General features: G+C 54.6%; 1 protein-coding gene and 1 non-coding gene across 2 annotated transcripts in view; both read left to right on the forward strand.

Moving 5' to 3' along the window:
* The window catches only part of PITPNM3 (PITPNM family member 3), a 97,020-nt gene that overhangs the window by 68,226 nt on the left and 6,234 nt on the right, over positions 1-22,560 (forward strand). Inside the window, exons 5-18 of the mRNA XM_070772885.1 lie at positions 1,193-1,269; positions 1,823-2,058; positions 5,242-5,431; positions 5,833-5,955; positions 6,582-6,766; positions 10,193-10,365; positions 11,607-11,777; positions 13,567-13,758; positions 14,299-14,447; positions 16,328-16,444; positions 19,313-19,429; positions 19,715-19,863; positions 20,146-20,295; positions 22,183-22,366. Coding sequence (XP_070628986.1) covers positions 1,193-1,269; positions 1,823-2,058; positions 5,242-5,431; positions 5,833-5,955; positions 6,582-6,766; positions 10,193-10,365; positions 11,607-11,777; positions 13,567-13,758; positions 14,299-14,447; positions 16,328-16,444; positions 19,313-19,429; positions 19,715-19,863; positions 20,146-20,295; positions 22,183-22,366 — 2,213 coding nt within the window. The remainder of the gene's footprint in view (positions 1-1,192; positions 1,270-1,822; positions 2,059-5,241; positions 5,432-5,832; positions 5,956-6,581; positions 6,767-10,192; positions 10,366-11,606; positions 11,778-13,566; positions 13,759-14,298; positions 14,448-16,327; positions 16,445-19,312; positions 19,430-19,714; positions 19,864-20,145; positions 20,296-22,182; positions 22,367-22,560) is intronic.
* TRNAK-UUU (transfer RNA lysine (anticodon UUU)) lies at positions 13,236-13,308 on the forward strand. The gene has a single exon. It is a non-coding gene; the product is annotated as a tRNA-Lys (tRNA).

Consider the following 22,560-nt stretch of genomic DNA (forward strand, 5'->3'; position numbering starts at 1 on the left):
GGTTGCCCACAAAGCCTCTGGGAAGGCCGCTCCCCAGACGTGACTCCTAGTGGGTGCTGCAGTCTCACAACAGGGGGTGGGGGCGGAGTGGGAAGCAGAGAGGGCCATCCTGTCTAGAACCCGCTGCTTTAGCGGTGAGTGAGTTCCCAGTCATTGGAGGCAAACAAGTGGCTCACAGTCCAACCATGTGGTTCAGCCACACAGAGGAAACAGTACCCTTCTTATGGGGAGAAAGGAGAGGCGGTGAGGATTTCTGCGTGGCTGGCATCACTGGGTGGGCCGTGAGGGGGCCATTGGATGTATTAAAGGCCTCTCTCCACCTGAGAGTCCAGTGCAGTGGCTTTCAGAAATGTGGGTGTTAGATCAGACAAACTGTTCTGTAAGGGGTCAGATAATCCTTTGTCGACTGTAAGGACTCTGTGATGACCAGTTGACTCTGCCACTGTGGCACAGGCAGCCACAGACAATACATAAATGAAAGAGCTGGCTGTGTCCCAATAAAACTTTATTTACAAAAACAGATGGTGGGCCAGATTTGGTCCACAGCTCTCGTGTACGTAGAGGAACAGGAGCTCAGGCAGGGCTGGATGCTCAGAAGTGCTTCCTAGGGGAGGGGGTGGCTGCTGAGAGAAGCAAGGAAAGAGTCTTGGCAGTGGTTGGCCCCGAAGCTCGTGGGTGACAGCTCATGTGGTCCTAGATGCTGGCTTTGCCTCTCGGAGGCTCCACCTCCCCGGGACCAGGGTCCCATCATTTAAGGCTTTGCAGTCACTTTGAGAGCTTCAACCAGATCTTTAAAAAGTATTTTATCCAGCATCTCTAGCTATTTTCAGAGAATGCTTGGTCCGAGTTTCCATCTGTATCTGGGAGTCACGAGATGACACTCATCCTGCTGCTGAAGTTACTGGGAGAGGAAGAAAGAGCAGGAGAGTTACCTTCTGGGACACCCCTCCTGGCCTCAGGGACCTCATCATGTCTGGCCTCCCTGCCGGCCTCCCTTTCCCAAGGAGGAGAAAGGTTTTAGGTTGTGTTGATGTAGGAAGTTGGGGCTGGGTGGCGTGGCCCTCCCAAGCTCCAGATGCTATCGTTCCAGTTCTCCTGGGAGCCCAGGCCATGGGCCAGCCAGGGCCCAGGGAGTGTCCAGTCTCTGTGAGGGAGGCCTGAGATGCTGAGTCCTCCATTCCCCACCCTACAGGAGAACTGTACCGGGTTTCCTTGAGAAGACAGAGGTTCCCAGCCCAAGGAAGCATCGAGATCCATGAAGACAATGAGGTGGGTTTCTGGGGATGTCTGGGCCGCCTCTGGGTTCAGAAAGCTAGGAAGAGTCGCTAGCCGGTAGACAGGCCAGCCAGTCTTCACCCAGCTCCTCACTGGCCTTTCTGTGTGACCTGGTGCTGGTCTCTGTCTCTCTCTGGGCTTCCCTGGTAAAGAAGCCACCTGCCAGGGCAGGAGACAGGGTTTCGATCTCAGGGTCGGGAAGATCCCCTGGAGAAGGAAATGGCAATCCATGCCAGTATTCTTGCCTGGAGAATCCCATGGACAGAGGAGTCTGGCGGGCTACAAGTCGGATACACTTGAGCGACCAAACACACACTGTCCTTCTTTGGGCTTCCAGGACCCCGTACAAATAAGAAGAGCCTTTTGGGACTCATCCCACACTAACACAGAGGGGCTTGCCCTCCTGTCAGCCCATGCCCCTCACTCTGAACGCACAGGAGGTGCCATCAGAGTCCCCTGTGTGTGCGTGGTTCTCTGAGTGTCCCCTGCCTTCCCACCCCACCCCACTGCCTGTCTCTCTCTCTATCCTGATTGATGTCCCCCTCAGGAAGGCTGCCCGCAGCGCTCCTGCAAGACACACGTCCTCCTGCTGGTGCTGCACGGGGGGAATGTCCTGGACACGGGCTCGGGGGACCCATCCTGCAAGGTGGCCGACATCCACACCTTCAGCTCCGTGCTGGAGAAGGTCACGCGCGCCCACTTCCCCGCAGCCCTGGGCCACATCCTCGTCAAGTTCGTCCCCTGTCCCGCCATCTGCTCCGAGGCTTTCTCGCTTGTCTCCAAGTGAGTTCCTTTCTGCTTGTTTGGGCTGGCTGGGCCGGGTCGGGGGTGCCTAAGCAGAGGGGCTGCCCCTGCCACATGGGCAGGTGGGTGCCTGCCAAGGCCTCCCTGGGATGTCAGATCCTGACTGACCATGAGCATCACTGGAGGAAAATGATCAGCAAGAATCTAAAGGGATTAACATGCACCAAATTCTCTTCTGCCTGGGACTGGGTGGCGCTGGTGCCCCGCAGTACATAGCTCAGACTCCCTTGCTGTGCTCAGCAGGCCCTGGTCTTGTTGGTCCAGATAATGAAGTTGAGGCATTGAGAAGTTAAGCAGTTTCCTCCAGGGTTACGCAGGGACCCAGGAGTCAAAGCCAGGCAGCCCCACTCTTGATCTAAGTCAGAGCCAGTAGAGATCGAGGTGGCACATGGTGTTGTGGACACTCAGAGAGAAGGCCAGGGAGGCTTCCTGGAGGAGGTGATTTTTGGGTGTGCTTTGAGAGTAGCGTAACCTGGTGAGGGGTGTGGGCTCTTCAGTCATCCTGAGCTTGAGTTCCAGCTCTGTGACCTGGGTGGGGGGTGGGGTGGGAAGGGCAGGAAGTTGTTTAACCTCTCCCTATCTGTTTCCTCATCTGTAAAGTGGGGATGATCATGGTATATCAACCATGTCTTAGAGTTTTTGTGAGGATTCTGTGTGCTAGAATGGGTGAAGCACATGGTAGGGCACAGGGATGGGCTGGGACTTGCGTCACCATCCTCGTAGGAGCACTGTCCATTGGCAGACAGTGGGCTGGGGCGGGAGGAGGGAACCCCACTGGCTGGAAGTGAGGCAGTGTGCTCTCAGGGCCTTGGCTCCTCATCCAAACCTGCCCTGGAAACTCTGCAGGATAGACTGAGAAACCGGGGGCCCTCAGGACCTGGGGGCCTATGGGAGACCCTGTCCAATGATCCAGGAGCCAAGTGCTCCCCAGATGCCCTCCCTGTTGAGGGGGTGCCTGGAGCCAGTCGGGAGCCCTGGATGCACCTACAAAGCAGTGCCTAGTATGTGTGGTAGATGGCTGGGACTGGAGCCGGGAACTTTCTGTAGTGCAGTGAGAGGGAGGCCAGTGGCACCTCTGTCCTGGCCTTTACCCTCTTTCACAGCCTCTGCAAAGAAGAACCCCCTTGGGGAGGGTAGAAAGGGACCCCCAGCCTAGTGCCAACTCCCTAGGGAGATGGAGAAGGGGCTCTGCGTCAAGTGTGGCTGTAAGGAGAAGGGCTCAGCTCCGCTGGTTGGTGGGTGGGAGCACGGGGAGCACATGCAGGGGTCTCACATGTCCCCTCTGAGAGAGAAAGGAAAGTCTCCTCTGCCTTTGAGATTCGTCTGTGTTCCCAGAACTCGGGCTGGGCAGATCTCTATCAGAGCTGGAAGAAAGGAGATTAGCTCAGGAAGGAAAATGTATTTCCCCAACGTGTTTAATGGCCCAGATCCCGGGTGTGATTTTTGTTAAACTGCTAGGCGGTAGGCCTCCCCCTGGGGCGTCTGAATCCGGAGGGGAGGAGCCCTGGAATCTGCATCCTGACTCCCTCTGGGCTTTGGCTCGGCAGCGGGTTTGGGAAGCTGAGTTGAAAGAAGACTCTGTCTGTCACACTCCAACAGTCGGAGTTAATTGTGTTCCTTCACAATCAATCTCAGTCCTCCAGCAACCCCCTCGCCCCCAGGATATCTGACCTCCAGAGCTGGGTCACCCAGTCCAGGCCGATCTCCAGGAAGACATATGGCCCAGGGACACTGGAGGGGCCGGAAAGTGGGAGCCCAGCGCTCCCCCAGGCAGCATCTTGCCTGGGCCATCAATCAGCCCTAATCACTGCTGGGAGGGAGCTCTTTCTCAGATAATTAAAATCTCTCCGGCTGCAATTGAGGGCTGTTTCCTCTAATTTGTGATTTTTTGGAGATGAGGAATGGCTGTCAGGCTGGCCTTGCGCAGCAGGGGCTCTTTGTCACCTGCCCAGGGTGCCCTGCACCCTGTCACCTTCCGCAGTCTCTGTCAGACTCCCACTGGGATCAGTGTTGGGTCCTGGGTCAGCCCGAGCTTGGACTCTGGGGGAAGGGCAGGCTCTGGGGAGGGGGTGTACAGTGCCCCCCCTCTGCTGAACCTCCCAGCCAACTGGGCCTGATGCCCCTGGGGACAGAGGTAGGACGGGTGAGGGTGCAGGCAGGCACGGGCCACTGGGAGCTGGTTCCAGATGAGGCTGAGCTGCCCAGAGAGAGAGGGGCAGAGAAGTGAGGGAGCCCATGCAGGAGCTGACAGTCAGTCCACTTGTTGGGGGATGCTGCAGGACAGGCTCTCTCAGTCCTTTCTGGGGTCACAGACCTTTCTGCAAAGCCCATGAAGGCTCTGGATCCCCTCCCCAGAAAGACAGACATGATACCATACATGCAGGCGCATGGCTGGTGTGTGAGCCCTATGCCTGGCACACCCTCTTTCCTCTTTCTAGCTTCCCTAAAGACTTCCTTGAGTCATAGATCAAACCTCACCTCCTCCAGGAAGTCTGCCATGATGACATGTTCCCACCCCCTTTTGGCTGCCAGGTGGCACTAGTGGTAAAGAACCCATCTGCCAATGCAGGAGACACAAGAGATGTGGGTTCGATTCCTGGTTGGGGAAGATCTCCTGGAGGAGGGCATGGCAACCCACTCCAGTATTCTTGCCTGGAGAATCCCATGGACAGAGAAGCCTGGCAGGCTACAGTCCACAGGGTCGCAAAGAGTCGGACACGACTGAACCAACTTAGCATGCATGGATATGGGATCTTAGTTCCCCACCAGGGATTGAACTCTGCAGTGGAAGCATGAAGGCTTAACCAATGGACCACTGGGGAAGTCCTGACATACCCCCATTCTGACCCACACCAGTGGTGGCCTCCTCCATAACTGGTGTGTCCTTTGAGGCGGGCAGAGAGCCCTGCTGTCGTGGGAGACTCCAGGGGCCACACGATGGCTGGCACGGGATGGACACACAGCGGGTCCTCACAGGCTAGCCACTCCCCCCATGCTGGGATTCACGGCTGGGGCTTTGTCTCCTGCCTGGGTCCTCCTCAACAGCCCCGACCCCAGGGCCCAATTTCTGGTCAGCATGTGCTCTCTCTCGCCCCGTCCACGACTCCAAGCCCACCCTCCTGCCTGGTCCCAGGTGGACTTACCTTGGCTTCCTGTCTGCAGCCTGAACCCATTCAGCCACGACGTGGGTTGTCTCAGCAACAGCCAGGACCATGTCCCTCTGGCCGCCCTGCCCCTGTTGGCCATCTCCTCCCCACAGTACCAGGATGCGGTTGCCACTGTCATCGAGCGAGCCAACCAGGTGTATGCGGAGTTCCTCAAATCCCCCGATGGGATTGGCTTCAGTGGGCAGGTAGGACAGCCTGCCCTCACCTCCCTGACCTTGTCCCTGCCCTGAGAGATGTTGGGACCTGCCGGAAGGATCTAGATCAGGCTGCTCTGCAGCCCTAGCTTCTGACATCCTAAGAGGCTTTTGAGATCTTTGGGTCTGTCCTCATTTTACAGATAGGAAAACTGAGGCCAACACCTGAGTTCTGATTATCAGCCCATGCTGATCTGTGACCCAAGTCTGACCCTGACTGTAGCCTGGTTTCCATCCTCAAGCGGACCCTCCTGTCCCCATGTTGGGACTCTCAGTGCCTCCCTGGGACAGGCTCCTTGTTCCCCTGTGGACCGGCTGGCTGCACTCTGGCTGGGTGTGGGGCAAGGGGGCAGCAGTGGGCAGGCCCGCAGTCCCAGCTCTGCCTTCTGCAGGTGTGTCTCATCGGGGACTGTGTAGGGGGCCTCCTGGCCTTCGATGCCATCTGCTACAGCGCGGGACCCACGGGTGACAGCCCTGGCAGCAGCAGCCGGAAGGGGAGCTTCAGCAGCACCCAGGTGCGGGCCAGATGGTGGGGTGGGGGAGGGGATGTCCCTGGGAGCCCCCCCCGGGGAGCAGGGCCTCTCGTGGGGGAGCAGTGTTAGCCCTGGTTGGTGCTGTGACATCCAGGTTACAAAGTGTTCACAATCCTGCAAGAGTGGTGGGAGATTACTATCACAGGTGAGGAAACTGGAGCTCAGAGAAGGCTCATTTAGCCTCAGCTCCCCAGAGAGCTCTCCAGAGTCCCACTGGATCACTGAGACCTTTTTTTTTTATATATAATTTTAATAAGTTGATATTTTGTATTTTCGTTTTTTAAATTCAGTTAAAGAAATTTTCTGGGTGTTTTTGGGCCATGTGGCAGTAGGATCTTAGTTCCCCAACCAGGGATTGAACCGGTGCTCCCTGCAGTGGAAGTGCAGAGTCTTAACCACTGGAAGGTCAGGGAAGTTCCTTCAGTGAGCCCTTTGGACTTAGGGGACAGCCCTGTGCCTAAAATCCCATCTTTTTTGTGTGTGTGTTGTGGCTCCCATGCTCCTTTTGGAAGAAGTACTGCCTCTCGCATCTTAGGAGAAGGGGGTTCATTTGTCCTGGGGCCCCAGAGTGACCGCAGTGCCCTCCTGTCCTCTGCTCGGCCCCCAAGGACGCCCCGGTGGTGGTGGAGGAGGATTGCAGCCTGGCGGGCAGCAAGCGGCTCAGCAAGAGCAGCATCGACGTCTCCAGCACCTTGGAGGATGAAGAGCCCAAGCGGCCATTGCCACGGAAGCAGAGCGACTCCTCCACCTATGACTGCGAGGCCATCACCCAGCATCATGCCTTCTTATCAAGGTAGCCGCTCCTTGTGCCTGCCCTGCCGCCTTCCAGCAGAGCGTCCAGGGGAACAGAGCCTCGGCCCAGTCATCTGGGAGGCCTGTGACCAGTCACATGCCCCAGCTTTTTCTATGGGGGGCCCAGGGACCAGCACTGAAATGCAGGGACTGAGGCCACGCCCCACGGACCCTGCACGGAGACCGGGGACTCTGCACGCTGGGCCTGCCAACCCCATCCGCTCAACTTGCAGAGAGATGGGACAGTTGGTCTCACCAAGAGGGTAGATGCTGCCCAGCCTACTTCACTGATGGTTTTAAGAATCTGGTGAAAGAACAGAAGTAGGTGTGTTTTGTATTTCTTAGCATTTCTTAGTATTGTGTTCTTGGTATTTCTCAAATGGGCCAGCAAAGGCCAGGTAGGTCAGGAACTTTCCATGGATCACACAACCAGTTACTGGAGAGCCGGGGTCTCCCAGTGCCGGGCACCAGTATCCTTTTTTTTTTTTTTTAAATTGGGGTATAGTTGCTTTAAACGTTGTGTTAGATTCTGCCGTAAGCAATGCACTTTTATTCAAAGACCAGCCAGGTCCCTCCATGGAACTGCCCACCCTTTAACTTTCTAGAAGGAGCACGTTAATGGACACTGGTTAAATGAATCTGTTGTTCTTCAGTCTTTCCGACTCTTTCCGACCCCAAGCACTGTGCAGCGTGCCAAGCTTTCCCGTCCTTCACCATCTCCTGGAGTTTGCCCAAACTCATGCTCATTGAGTGATGCCATCCAACCATTCATTCAGGATTCATATGAGTATTTTTTCAGGATTCATATGAGCATTGAACATAAGTCCAAGTGAGAAGAAATGCCTCTTTTCTTCTCCCCTTTCTCCTCAGTTCTCTCCTCCCATCCTCCTTTTCTATCCAAATGATAAGTAGCACCAGGTCATCACAACATTTGGAAAATGTATCCTCTCACCACTGCTAACACATTGGATATTAATTCCTTTCAGTATATTTTTTACATGCTTTGCTTGTGAAAGCGAAAGTCTTAGTCGCTCAGTCATGTCTGAGAGTTCAGTCATGTGTTTGCGATCCCATGGACTGTAGCCTGCCAGGCTTCTCTGTCCATGGGATTCTCCAGGCAAGAATACTGGAGTGGGTTGCCATTTCCTTCTGCAGGGGATTTTCCTGACCCAGGGATTGAACCCAGGGCTCCTGCATTGCCGGCAATTTCTTTACTGTCTGAGCCACCAAGGAAGATTTGCCTGTAGGTTTACTTAGAGAAAAAAAAAACAAAACAAAACTCTTATATTATGGTCTTTCACCATATGATGAAAAATATTCTTAATATAAATATTCTGATAAATATTCTTAACAATGTTTTATTAAGTGAATGGATGATATCTTGCACAGTCCCAGTAACTGGACACTTCGGCTTTTTTTCCAATTCTTTATGATTATAAACAGCAGTCCGGAAACATCTTTGTGCATAAATGTTTAGGTATATATTAGGGCTATTTTATTCAGATGGGTTCCTGGAGGAAGAATTATTAGGTCAAAGGCTCTGCATATTGAAACCTCTGACTATTCAAAGGCCCTCTGAAAGATTATTCTTGAGGGAAGCAGCTACATTTCAAGTCAGGTTGCAGGGTAAAATCCTAACATTTCTGGTTCATCCTTGAAAAATCCTTTAAGAAAACCCCACATTTGGAGAGTGACGTGAAGTTGGAGGCTCTCAGTGGCTGGTCCAGTGCAGCCAGCTCTTTCCTCTGGTGCAGGGACAGATGGCTGTTTCTCTGGCAATTAAGTAGTTGGTATGTGTTTAGGGACCACGCTGTACATGAAATATGAATTGTTTAACAGCAGGGTCGTCATTCTCACTGCAAGATGCTCCAATTGCAAGAGGCAGAGGGTGTGTGGGGATTCAGATTCCACTGCCCAGACCCTCGCCCACAAGCGATGGGGGACTGGCACACATTTCGAAGCTTATTTCTAAAATTCCCTTTTTCCTCCAACTTGCGTATTTTGGTGGAATTTGCATTCCATTAATGGATTCATGGGGCTTCCCAGGTGGCTCAGTGGTAAAGGATCCGCCTGCAATGCAGGAGATGCAGGTTCAGTCTCTGGTTTGGGCAGATCCTCTGGAGAAGGAAATGGCAACCCACTTCTTGCCTGGGAAATCCCATGGACAGAGGAGCCTGGCGGGCTACAGCCCATGGGGTTGCAAAAGAATTGGCTGGGACTTAGCGACTACACAATAACAAAAATGTATTCATAGATCGTGTGCCACTGGATTTTCTGAAACCCTGAGTGGTACCTGAATGCAGCTGAAAGTTTTGGGAGGTCCCCAGTTTTCCTGCCTATTTTTGGCAGCCTGCTCTGGGTCTGCACATCAACTTGAGCTCTTTGAGGCAATGGTGCCTGGGATGGGAACCATTGGAATTCTGTGTGGCTCCTGTTTTTCTCTTTAAGCTCGATTTCCTCTGTGAGCTGGAGGGGAGGAAAAACCAAGCTGTTTGCATCTGTGTCTGCGGGTTGCCTGGAACACGAGTTACCATGAAAGCCCTCATCCTGGCAGGACCGATGATGCCCAGCTGTCCGGCCAGGCTGGGCTTCTCTGTTGGACAGGAATTCACAGTGTGGCCATCACAAAACCAGCACGATGAGGCAGGAGGCTTAGGTTTCATGTGCTCAGTCCGTTTTAAGGAAGATTATTTTATTGGATCACAGTCACATGGGTTTATTCACGTATCGCCCGAGTGCCATGCAGCAGTGTGAAGTAGATGTGATGGAGGCGATATGGACCCCAAAGTCTGAAATATTTACCATCTGGCCCTTTATAGGAAAAGTTGGCTGACTCCTGCCTTAGTCAAATGTTGGCCAGGCCTTGGTGGCAGATGCTGAGATGGTCACCAATTTGTGTTGGTGATCAAGCAAGTGGGTCCCGGGCTGAGCCCTGCCGCAGAGATCCAGCGCTGGGTGCTGCAACTCAGACATCAGGCTGCCCTGCTAGGTGCTCACTCCTGAGTGCTTGTTGTTGTTCAGTCGCTCAGTCAAGTCTGACTCTTTGCGACCCCATGGACTGCAGCACACCAGGCTTCCCTGTCCTTCACCATCTCCCAGAGTTTGTTCAAACTCGTGTCCATTGAGTTGGTAATGCCATCTCATCCTCTGTCGCCCCCTTCTCCTCCTGCCCTCAGTCTTGCCCAGCATCAGGGTCTTTTCCACATCAGGTTCCCAAAGTACTGGAGCGTCAGTATCAGTCCTTCCAATGAATATTCAGGGTTGACTTCCTTTAGGATTGGCTGGTTTGATCTCCTTGCTGTCCAAGGAGCTCTCAAGAGTCTTCTCCAGCACCGCAGTTTGAAAGCATCGCTTCTTCAGCTCTCAGCCCTCTGTATGCTCAGTTCCCCCCCTAACCTGCACTCCCCTGTCTTCCTCCCTGGGCCAGCATCCACTCCAGTGTGCTGAAGGACGAAGCCGATTCCCCAGCAGCCGGGGGCCCCCAGGTCCCCGAGGTCAGCCTGGGCCGCTTGGATTTTGAGGTGTCCGACTTCTTCCTCTTCGGCTCACCCCTGGGCCTGGTCCTGGCCATGCGGAGGACAGTGCTGCCCGGACTGGATGGTGGGTGTGATGCTGGCTGGGGCCTGAGATGCCTTTGAGTCACTAGGGCACTGTGTCAGGACCTGGAACTGGGGAGAGTAGGGGTGGGGAGGACCAGAGAATTGGGGGTAGATGGAAAGAGAGGCAAGGAAGAAGAAGAAAGGGATGGAGGCAGGAGGGAGAGTGGGGCAACTTCCCCGATGGGGCCAGGTGAGGCAGCCCCTGGTGGATTTCACTCCCTACCACAGGCTCCGTTGCCTGGTTGTCATGCTTTCTGGGAAGAGAAACCCTACTGTACCCACCCGCTCCTTCCCCAATACCCAGGTAGGCCCCCTGCAGCCAGGTTGGTCTTACTGCCCCCTGCAGATCCGCCCCCTCCACCTCAGTGCCTCTGCTTGCAAGGTCCCCACAGCCTTGAATGCCTTCCCCCATTCCTCTGATATACTTCCAGAGGTGATTTGCACCAGAAGATGGTTTAGCAGTGACTCTGAGGATATAAGAGGCTGGAGGCCCCTGGGAGCACAATGGATCAGGGATCCTCCAAATTCTTTTGTCCCAAAGCTTACCAACAAACTGCACTACGACTGTTGATCGTAGATACAAAGTCGGGAGTGGAGGGGCTCTGATAGAAGTAGGGGAAACAGGCAGAATCTCACAGCTGTGGTTAACGTTGCTAAGAAAACCTAGGGTTCCCAGGATGCTGGACGGTCCAGTGCCCTGACTGAGACCGACAGGGCAGCGAGATGATGCGATGAGGCCTCAGTGGAGACACCTGCTGGTCAATGGGAGAAGTGTTCGGCCCTCTCTGACAAACTAAGTTTACTTACTACCCCAGTTCTGGGAATTTAGCTGGGCAGAAGAAAGAGGCAGCTGATCCTGAATGAAGGACCCTAGGTCTGCTTCATAGATCAGGTAGCAACTAAGTGACAGCCAGAATTGAAAGGAGTTTGATCAATGGAAACAGTGGAGGACATCCTGCTAAGAGCAGGGGGAGCTTGAGCAAAGGCACAGAGAATGGAAAGCAGCTGTCCATCACGGCCCCAGTGCTGGGTGCCTACAGTGGTGCTTCCAAGTGGGGTAGGTTGGCAAGGCCTTGAGGGTTAAGCTGAACCAAGTGGCTTTGATTCTGTTGGTAGCAGGAGCCATGGAAGGTTCTTGAGCAGAGGAGTAGGTTTCTCAAAGTTGCAGTCGAGGGAGCCTCCTAGGACCAAGGCAGCAGGTGTTCAAGGGGCTTCCTGTGTGTCCTCCCCCCACCCCCCAAGGTTTCCAGGTACGTCCCGCCTGCAGTCAGGTCTACAGCTTCTTCCACTGCGCAGACCCCTCCGCCTCCCGGCTTGAACCACTGCTGGAGCCCAAGTTCCACCTGGTGCCACCTGTCAGCGTGCCCCGCTATCAGAGGTTCCCACTGGGCGACGGACAGCCCCTCCTCCTTGGTAAGCTCTCGGGGGTGTCAGAGTGTGCTGAGCTGGAGGCTGGGCTCCATGCAGGTGGTGCCCTAGGGCCACCCTCTCTGGTCCAGCCCGTCCAAGCTGTCAGATGTCAGAGTGGCTAGACTCACCTGAACAAAGTCTGAACAAAGTACTTTTGGGGGAGTGGGGGGTGGCGTGGACAGGAAGACCTCTGACTCACCTGCCTTTGGGGCAGCCCACCTGTGTGAGCTCCTGCTCTGCAGGAGGCATCTTTGGGCTCTGCCCCCTGATTAGCTCCTGTGTCTGGGGCCAGCGTAATACTGGCTGTGTAATACTGAGATGTCAGACCTGATTGCAAGTCTGGGATCCATGCTGAGTGCCTGGACTCTAGAGGTGCAGGTCAGGGAGTGGGTCACCCTGGTGGGCTTCTTGGAAGAGGGGGTCTTCAACCAAGGCATTTGTACAGGTGAAGAGCTAGAGGGTGGGTTTTGAGGGATCTTCTGGGTGGAGGAGCAGCAGGAGCAAGGGAGGTGGACTGGGGGAGGGCCAGTGGCCTACGGGGCTCACATGGGGTAAGCTAGGCATGGACTGGGTTGAGGCCAAGGGGAGGCCTGGGATGGACAGTCAGGGCTTGGAGATCAGAGCCTTGAAAGTTTAGCCAGACCCTGTTCAGAGATTTGGGCCAGATTGGAGTTGGGGGGCCGGCGGGGGGGGGGGGGCGGAGGGGATGTGCTGCCTTGCGTGTGTCTTATTCAGGATTTAAACCCAGCTTACCCCTTTCCACCCCATATCAAAGGAAACTTAGTTTCCAAAGTCCTGTTTTGTCAGGAGTTTTTATTAATAGAGGGGTTCTATAGATAGAAAAATGAAAGTCACTCAATCGTGTCCAACTTTGCGACCTCGTGGACTATAGCCCTCCAGGCTCCTCTGTTCATGGAATTCTCCAGGCAAGAATACTGCAGTGGGCAGCCATTCCCTTCTCCAGAGAATCTTCCCAACACAGGGGTCAAACCCAGGTCTCCCGCATTACAGGCAGATTCTTTACCTTCTGAGTCACCAGGGAGAAGGGCATCCTAAAATGTGCCGGTCTCTGGTCAGGGCATCCTCCTGCCCCCAGAGGGCGCCCTTGCCCCCAGGCTCATTTACGTCCGGGCTCAGCCGCAATCCTCCAAGGCTGAGAGGAGTGTGTTACAAAGCTCATGGTTGTCACCTGTGACCTCAGCTGGGGCTTTGGGTGCAGTGTCCCAGAGGTGCCCTCGGCAGCTCTGTTGGGGTTGGAGTGACGGTTGGGACCCTGACTTGTGCCTGCATAACCCATGGCTTGGAGGATGTGAAACCAACGGGTACCTGGTGAAGGGGTTCTGGTCAGGCCCTGGGATGAGAGGTGTGGGCTCCTCCCCAGGTGCCCAGACTCCCACCCAGCATGGGGCTGGCACTGCCCGGGCAGCTCCATTTGAGACCCACCACTTGTCCTTGAGGCGGGGCTAAGTAGCTCAGTTGGTAGAGCATCAGACTTTTAATCTGAGGGTCCAGGGTTCAAGTCCCTGTTCAGGCATGCCGCCCTCTATTTTGGGCTTCCCTCACAACTCGGTTGGTAAAGAATCTGTTTGCAATGCAGGAGACCAGGGTTCGATCCCTGGGGTGGGAAGATCCCCTGGAGAAGGAAATGGCAACCCACTCCAGTATTTGTGCCTAGAGAATCCCATGGATAGAGGAGCCTGAAGGGCTACAGTCCATGGAGTTGCAAGAATTGGACATGATTTAGTGACTAAACTACCACCATGCAGACTTGACTGTGAAATTCCCCCTCCAGCTGATGCCCTGCATACCCACAGTGCCCTCTTCCTGGAGGGCAGCTCCCGGGGGAGCCCGCCGCTTCTGGATGCCCCCGCCTCACCCCCTCAGGCCCCGAGATCCCAGCGCCAGGCACGGAGGATCAGCCAGGGCAGCTCCAGTGAGAGCTCGGAGTCCTCGGACAGCTTGGCCCCCGTGGGTGCCTCCCGCAGTGAGTGAGGGTCTCCTGGGCCCCACCTGGATTCGCGGGAAAGGGGCTTCCTCCGGGTGGGCACTGGTTCCCTGCCAGGGCTGTTGAGGATCGTGGAGGAGGGGAACAGGACATCTAGACTGAGCTCTGATCTCAGAGAGAACTGTGACCTCTGACCTGGACAGGGGTCCTGACCTCTGACTGTGGTCTGAGCTCTGACCTCAGCCAGAGCCCTAATCCCAATGTTCAGTTTCCCCACGGGAGTCCCTCTGACCAGCAACCCTGGGGTGAGACTCTATATGTCTGTGGATCTGGCCCTCGTTCTGGGGATCAGTTTGCAGCATGTGACCTGGAGGCCAGTTGGGTGGGTGAGGGGACTGGGGGGGTCGTTGAAGCTGGGGAAAGACTGGCACATGTCCTAGAGCTCATTTTGAGCTGAGTGCTCTGGCTCCAAATTCGTGTCCTAGTGGCGTGTCCACCACTGGATCTGCACCCTGGGGGTCCCACACGCACTGCCTCTTGGGTCAAGGTCCAGTCCTCACCTCCCTCTCGGATCCACAGTCACAGCCAAGTGGTGGGGCTCCAAGCGCATCGACTACGCCCTGTACTGCCCTGACGTCCTCACAGCCTTCCCCACCGTGGCCCTGCCCCACCTCTTCCACGCCAGCTACTGGGAGTCCACGGACGTGGTGGCCTTCATCCTGAGACAGGTATGCCGCCCCTGCCTGGGAGGGCCCAGCCTCCAGGGAGAAGACGCTTGCCTTGCCGGTCACACTGGACACTGGAGCATGGCAAGTGGAGGGGGGAGTGACCTGGACAGACAACCGTTTTCATAAGGAATATGACTTCTGGTCAATGTCATGGCACTTTCTAGACAATTAAATAGATGCCATGTAGGAGAATGTGCCCATGTTTCAACTTGGAGATTGGAGTCATCACGCCTGTTCTCCTGTGGGTCTCAGTGTCCTCATCTGTAAAATAGGTGGAGCAGAGAGGCCAGTGACTGAGAGAGAGCCTGGGAGGAGGGGGCTGGACTGCATGCACCTTCCATGGCCAAGGAGGTGGAGACACAAGAGATGCGGGTTCGATCCCTGGGTTGGGAAGATCCCTTGGAGCAGGACATGGCAATCCACTTCAGCGTTCTTCTTGCCCAGAGAATCCCATGGACAGAGGCGTCTGGCATGCTACAGTCTAGGGGGTTGCAGAGAGTCAGACATGACTGAAGTGACTGGGCACATAAAAGATGTAACTCAGGAACAGCTAGATGGAAGAGATGCAAAGGACAGGGTATGGGGAAAGGAGTTGAGTTTTCCATGCCCTCTCAGAGGGCGCCACTGTCCCCAGAGCTCCATGGCTTACCAACCTGGAAGCTCTCTGAACCCCATCCTTTTGGGTTTTTATGGAGCCTTCTTTACAGACTCGATTGATTAAATCCTGCCCATGGGTTCTCCTGGCAACCAGCCCCATCCTAAGACACGGTGCAACTCACTTCATTAACATAACAAAAGACACCTTTGTACCTCTTGCTTAGGAAATTCCAAGGATTTTAGGAGCTTTGTGCCTGAAGCTGGACAAAGACGAAACATTTACTTCTTATTATAAATCACAATATCACAGATTGAGGGAGTCACTGTGGATAGAGAAGTTCAGGGAGGAGTCCTGGAGCCCCTCTGGGGAGAGAGGAGGAGCCACTGAAAGAAATAGAGGAGGACACCCCTTGAGGTCAGAGGTGGATCAGAGTGGATAGATGGGAGGGGGCCTCTGAGCTGGGCAGGATGGAGGTCACGGGGCCTTGGCAGGAATAGCTTCAGTGGAGCCACGGGGTCAGAAGCCTGCCTGGAGTTGGGGGAGGAGAGGCAGCAGTGAGGAAGGGGAGATAGTGCAGGCTAAGTCTTTTGTGATCTGTTGCTGTCAAGGAGATCAGGGACATGTGATGGTTGTTGGAGAGGGATCCTAGAAAGAGGTGCCAGAACACATGTTTACTATTTATTTATTTATTAGATTTTTGAAAAAAGAGAAAAAAACTGTTTCTTTTTTTTTGTTTTGATCAGGCCGTGTGGCATGAGGGATGTTAGTTCCCTGACTAGGGATCAAACTCGAGCCTTAACCACTGGACCGCCAGCAAAGTCTCTATGAGATGCTAAGGAGTCGGGATGCTAATTTAGATGCTAAGGAGAATGAGCCAGTAGTGAGGGGCTAACCAGTGATGCAGGGTTGACAGGGGAGCTTGCTCCATCATGTTCTTGAGCAGGTGGGTGGAGCTGGGACCAGGGCTCCAGCTGGCCTTCGATAATGGTCACCCACCATGACGGGGGCAGGGGGAAGGCAGAGAATGGGTACAGACCCAGGTGGTTCCTAGGTTGGGGTGTCAAAAGCAGGGGCTGCTCCCAGGGCAGAGCATTTGAGAGACAGTGGTCTGGCCCCAGCTGTCAGGACAGGTGGGCAGAAAGGCTGCCCTGAGGGTCCCAGGCTGGGAGGTGGGGAGGCTTGGAGAAGGGCCTGGCTGTAAGCTGGAGGGCCCTGACACCAGGAGGAGGAGGCGGGGGTGTCCGGACAGCCTGACCCGGAGTCCTGCTGGGCTGTTGATCAGGTGATGCGCTATGAGAGTGTGAACGTCAAGGAGAGCGCTGGCCTGGACCCCGCGGCACTGAGCCCTGAAAACCCCCGTGAGAAGTGGCTTCGTAAGAGGACCCAGGTCAAGCTGCGGGTATGTGCTTGTCGGAGGCGCCTATGGGTTGGGGCTGTCCCCAGGGGATGGGGCATCCACATGGCCAGGAAGGGCTTGGGTTAGAGCTCCATGCTGATACATGCTGGGATTCATGCTTAGACGAGGCCCCCAGGATTTCTGTAGAGGTGGGGTGGGGGTGTGGAGCAGATGAGATGGGGGAGCTGGTTCCCTGTGGCCTGGCTCCACAGGAGCACCATGGGTGCAGGTCCAGGGCACTGAAGATGGAGATGAGATGCCAAATATGGAGCTGTATGCCAGGCGTCTGTAGATGGGCACATGAGTCAGAAAGAGTTCTCCCCACAACCGTGGGGCTCACAGCCTGGGGTGGCATTTGCCAGGACATAGAGGGAGGCCCGGATTAGGAAGAAGGTGGAGAGAAGGATTGTCAGGGTAAGCTGTGCAGGGCTTCCCTGAAGAAGTGTCACCTCTGCAAGGTATTGAAGTATGAGTAGGAGTTCGGCCCACATACATTCATTTACTCAGCAACAATCATCCGTGTTCACTTTGTCCCTGGCCTTCTGGCAGGCAGTGGGGCACAAGAATATACAGACAGAGCCACTGCTATGGGGGGCACTTATAGTCTTGTGGGAACCTCAGACATGAACCCCAAGAATAGTCTTAAATGGTAGAAGGTGATCCATAAATCAGCTCTTTTTTGGTAAACATTTTTATTGAGCTATAACCACACTTTACACAGTTCACCCACTTAAAGTATGCAATTCAGTGTGTCTTAGTATAGTTACAACTGTGTGCAGCTATCATCACAGTTAATTTTAGAACATTTTCATCACCTCCAAAAGAAACCCCTTACCCTTTAGCCACTATCCCCCTCCACAGCCCCTTACTCCCACCCCTAACGCTGAGCAACCAGTAATCTACTTTCTGTGTCTATAGATTTACTTATTCTGGACATTAAATGTAATGCAATCATACAATATGTAGTCCTTTATGTCTGGCTACTTTCACTGAGCATAATGTTTTCAAGGTTCATTCACGTTGTGGCTTGTGACAGTACTCAGTTTCGTTTTATGGCATCTTTCCATGTGTTTATTTCCATGAATGGAATCTTCTGCCATCAGAATTCTTGTTGGGGGGCCTGAATTCCTCACTTGACTAAGTGTCTCCAGGTCAGGGTCCATGACTGGTTCCTCTCTACATACCCAGAGCCCAGCCCAGGGACCAGCGGGGATGAGGTACCCGCAGATATTTGTTGAACTATTGAATTAAAATACTGTGGGAATTGAGAGAAGGTAGAGACTGTGTCCAGGAGAAGGCAATGGCACCCCACGCCAGTACTCTTGCCTGGAAAATCCCAGGATGGAGGAGCCTGGTGGGCTACAGTCCATGGGGTCGCTAAGAGTCGGACACGGCTGAGTGACTTCACTTTCACTTTTCAGTTTCATGCATTGGAGAAGGAAATGGCAACCCACTCCAGTGTTCTTGCCTGGAGAATCCCAGGGACGGGGGAGCCTGGTGGGCTGCCGTCTATGGGGTTGCACAGAGTCGGACACGACTGAAGCGACTTAGCAGCAGCAGCAGCAGAGACTGTGTCCAGAGAAGGCAATGGCAGCCCACTTCAGTAGTCTTGCCTGGAAAATCCCATGGATGGAGGAACCTGGTAGGCTGCAGTCCATGGGGTTGCAAAGAGTTGGACACGACTGAAGCAACTTAGCAGCAGCAGCAGCAGCAGAGACTGTGTCTGGAGAGTCCCCAGGTGCTTCTTAGAGAAGAAGTTGAGTCAGGTCATAGTGGATGGGCGGAATGTGGAGACAGAGGACCAGGGATGCTGTGGAGAGTCAGGGGGTCGGGGGGATGGGGAATCAGTGTGAGCGAAGGCCCTGAGGCCTCTCTGGAGAGTCAGGGGGTTGGGGGGATGGGGAATCAGTGTGGGCGAAGGCCCTGAGGCCTCTCTGCAGAGCCTGACCTGAAAGAACCAGCTGGGCTTCCAAGGGCAGCAGCGTGAGAGGGGACTGAAATGGTTTCCCAGCAAAGTTTTGATGCCAGGCTCAGGATTTGGAGCCAGGAGCTTAAAAGTTCTGTGCTTTGTAAAGACAGTGAATCTGCCATGGGGGCTGTGTTTTGAATAAGGGGCTCCTTTAAGATGCTACTAGCAGAGTCCACGAGAGAGGTACCTGGGGTGTGGGCAGAGACACTGATGTAGGCAGTTTTGTAAAAATTCAGTGGTCTGGGGTCTTGAAGCCAGGCTGGGAGTGGTAGGTAGTCCTGGCTGGGAGCTGTGGAATGAATTAAAACCAGACATGAAAAAGGATGGGGATGCTGGGATATAGTTACAAACAAATGATGCGATGTCCAGAATTGCTCCAGAATAATCTGGATTGGGGCAGGGGTGGGGTGGGGGATCCTGCAAAGGAAGAAGGGAGCCAGAGGCTGTGACTGGTTTCCAGCCACATGAAGCTTCCTACACTGTTCTCTCTACTCTTCACATTTAAATCGCCCACTAAGCGAAGACGGATGGTAAATGGCTACTGGATATGAGCCGTGATGTGGAAGGAAGAAGCGACGGTGACCCGAAGTTTCCAACCTGGCCTTCTAGAAGGATGCCAGGCTCTGAGGACTGGCTGTCACCTCTGGGCCGTGGGGAGCGTTAAGAGCAGAGGATATTCATTTGTGGGAGTCTAGCACGCCTTGGAGATGATATGAAGTTTTTAAGGGTCTGTTTTCTTCAGGGGTTCTGTGGGGACACGTCTTGGAAACTTTAATGGGATTAATAAGGAAGAAAGGCAAGATTTCACAGGGGACCATCCTCCAACCCATCCTGAGGACAATGCAAATCAAAAGCAAAGTCAAGTCCCCTTGCAGAGGTTGAACTGGTTTCTGTCCTTCCAGAATGTCACTGCCAACCACCGGGCCAACGACGTGATTGCTGCCGAAGACGGCCCCCAGGTCCTGGTGGGGAGGTTCATGTACGGGCCCCTCGACATGGTGGCCCTGACCGGCGAGAAGGTACAGAAGCTGGGCCCTCCTTCCTGGGTACCAGATGGCACCTGGGCCGAGGGCTGCAGGGAAGGGCTCGCTGCATGAGCTGGGAGATGCTCACCCGGGTCAGTGAGGGATGGACTGGGTGCTTTGGAGAAGCAGGTATGGCTGCAGAGGAAAGAGAAAGGATGGTGGGAGCCAGGAACTAGCATTAAGTGGGGACCCCGAGCCCTGCGGTCTTGGCAGAGAGCTCCCAAGTCCAGCCCCTTCCCCAGCTTTCAGCGAGTCCCCTGGCCCCCTCGCCTCCTGCAGGTGGACATCCTGGTGATGGCAGAGCCGTCCTCCGGCCGCTGGGTGCACCTGGACACAGAGATCACCAACAGCAGTGGGCGCATCACATACAGCGTGCCACGGCCCAGGCGCCTGGGGGTCGGTGTCTACCCCGTGAAGATGGTCGTCAGGTCAGACCCAGGGGACATTCTCACGGTGGTTTCACCCAATTCCATGGCCCTTCCAGGCCTGTTCAGAAGATGGGGTCCTGGGGATGCTGTCTTGGGCCCCATCCCTGTCTGCTGGGAGAGAGGAAAATGGATGTGGTTACAGCTTTAGCATCAGGAGGTGCCACCGGCTTCTCTCTCATCCTGGCCCCGATTGAGCTCTGACTCTGACCAAGGGCTGATGTTGGCCTCAGGCTGACACCTGACCCTGAGTGCACAGCTAACCCCCAGGTGGGCACTTTTCAGGGGTGACCAGACCTGCGCGATGAGCTACCTCACAGTGCTGCCCCGGGGCATGGAGTGCGTGGTCTTCAGCATCGACGGCTCCTTTGCCGCCAGCGTGTCCATCATGGGAAGTGACCCCAAGGTCCGGCCAGGGGCAGTGGACGTTGTCCGGTGAGTGCTTCCTTCCTGCAGGGGACATATCCTCTGGGGAAGGAACCAGTGACTGTGCGGGAGGTGGGCTGTGTTTTTCTAGTTTCCTCTAGGAATTCCACTAGTCTCTGGGCTGGGAGCCAGGAGTCCTAGCTTCACCTGCAGGAGTAATTTACTGAGCGTTCTTGAGAAGCTCCACCACCTTCCAGCCTTCTGTTCCTCCCTGCCTCCCTCTCTCCGTTTAGCCTAACACCGTCAGAGCATTCTGTGCAGTGAATCAGGACGGGTCTCTTGCATTCAGATCCCAATCAGGATAAAATTGTTCTGATTACCAATCGCCATGGAGCAAATGGCTCCATTTTTAGTGACTTATGATAGTAGTTTATTATTCTATGACATCGTTTTGATTGGGTTCTGCTGGGAGGTTCTCAGAGGGGGCCTCTCCAGAAATGGTAGTCAGATTGTGGTCTGGGCTGGGAGTCATCTAAGGGCTGGATGTTCAAGATGTTCAAGATGGGTGATGAATTCTTATATCTTGTTCCTTGGCTGGGGTCTGTCTTTTTCTCTCTCCATGTGGCTGCTCCAGGTGGCCAGCCTGGGTGATCTCAGACTAGCCAGACTTGGTACCTGGTGACGGGCTTCCCTGCTGGTAACTGGCCTACTATGGTTTCCAGATACCCAGCTGGAAGCTACAAGCCTTCTTAGTACCCAGCCTTGGGATTCAGTGTCTTTCCCACTACACTTGTTCTATTAGTTCCAAGCTAATCCCAGGATCAGCCCAGTTTCAAAGAGGAAGGGAACACATAAAGGTGTGAATGCTGGGACACGTGGCTCACTGGGGGCCCCTTCTTTCGAGACTAGCTAACGCACAGTGCCAATTAAGAGACTGGACTTTTTATAGCTGATTGGAGAAAGCAGAGCAGGCTTCCTGGGAGAGGTGGCATTTGAGTCTGCCCTTGAAGGACAGGCACATATATATTTCAATCCATGCCACTGTACAAAGATGAGCACAAACAGAAAGGCAAAAGGAAGAAAATACAGGACTGAGTTTGATAGGCCAAGAAGGTGAGAAGGACAGGGAAGAACAGACCATGTGTAGGGATAAGTTCAGGGCCATTGCGTGTTGGAGGCCAGTTTAGGACAGGGTGGGAAGTGTGGCTGGAAACAACCTCCCAGGGCTGTTGTACTGTGGAGAAATGTGCAAAAGGATTTTGCCAAGAGAAAAACAAAAGAGGTACCACTTGAGTTCCTCCCTTCCTGTCTGCCTCCCTCCAGTCTTCCGAGGCCGGTTCTGGGCCAGGCTCTATGCTCTGGGACTGATGCAGAAAGAGCTCCTAGTTGGAGGAAACTCACAGTCCAGTGGAAGAAAATAAGTCATGGGCACAAGAAACTGTCCTCCAGGACTCTGAATCGTCAGCATGCCAAAAGTGGACCGATAGCGGTCCTGGGAGTTCTTGGGGACCAGTTTAGTAGGCCTGAGCTGAGGCTTAGAAGTGGAGTTAAAGTGAGAGGGTGGAGTGAAGATGCTGCCTGGTAGAATCAAAGGCTCGCTGACTGGCAGGGAGACGGAGGGAAAGGGAGGAATCCAAGTGGCTTGTCTCTGGCTCCAGAAACTTGAGTGATGGCAGTGGCATCAGGGAGAAGGGGACCCAAGCAGAGAGGGCAGGGGTGGGGGACCAGCTGGGCTGTGGGCATGCGGTTGGCACCTGTGGCCATCTGGGGGGAATGGCTAGGACTCATGGGGACTCGGGGTGTGAATTTCTGGGTCCCCCTTGTTTTCCCCTACCATGCCCTGGAACAGCTCCTCCAGCTTCTTGGGGGTAGGGGGGAAAGCAGGGGGTGTGGGCTGCTGGGCAGTGGGTGGCTTGCACTGGGCGAGGGCTGGACCCTGAAATATCCTCTCCCTAGGCACTGGCAGGACCTGGGCTACATGATCCTCTACATCACGGGACGGCCAGACATGCAGAAGCAGCGGGTGGTGTCGTGGCTGTCCCAGCACAACTTCCCACAGGGCATGATCTTCTTCTCCGACGGGCTGGTGCACGACCCGCTACGGCAGAAGGCCATCTTCCTGCGCAACCTGATGCAGGAGGTGAGGGTCCGGCGGGGGAGGGGCTTTGGCCAGGGAGGGGTGAGTCCTTGGCCACCCTCCTCGGCCGCTCCTCCTCCCTTAACCTGGGGGGAGCCCCTCCTTTACCCCACATGCTCCGATTGTCCAAGCGGATGCCCAGTTGGCAAAGCACACTCATGTGCATTTCATCGGTCCTTTTACTGCCCAGCGAGGTG

The sequence above is a fragment of the Bos indicus genome, chromosome 19 (genome assembly GCF_029378745.1).
Source record: "Bos indicus isolate NIAB-ARS_2022 breed Sahiwal x Tharparkar chromosome 19, NIAB-ARS_B.indTharparkar_mat_pri_1.0, whole genome shotgun sequence".
In the NCBI taxonomy this organism is placed as follows: Eukaryota; Metazoa; Chordata; class Mammalia; order Artiodactyla; family Bovidae; genus Bos; species Bos indicus.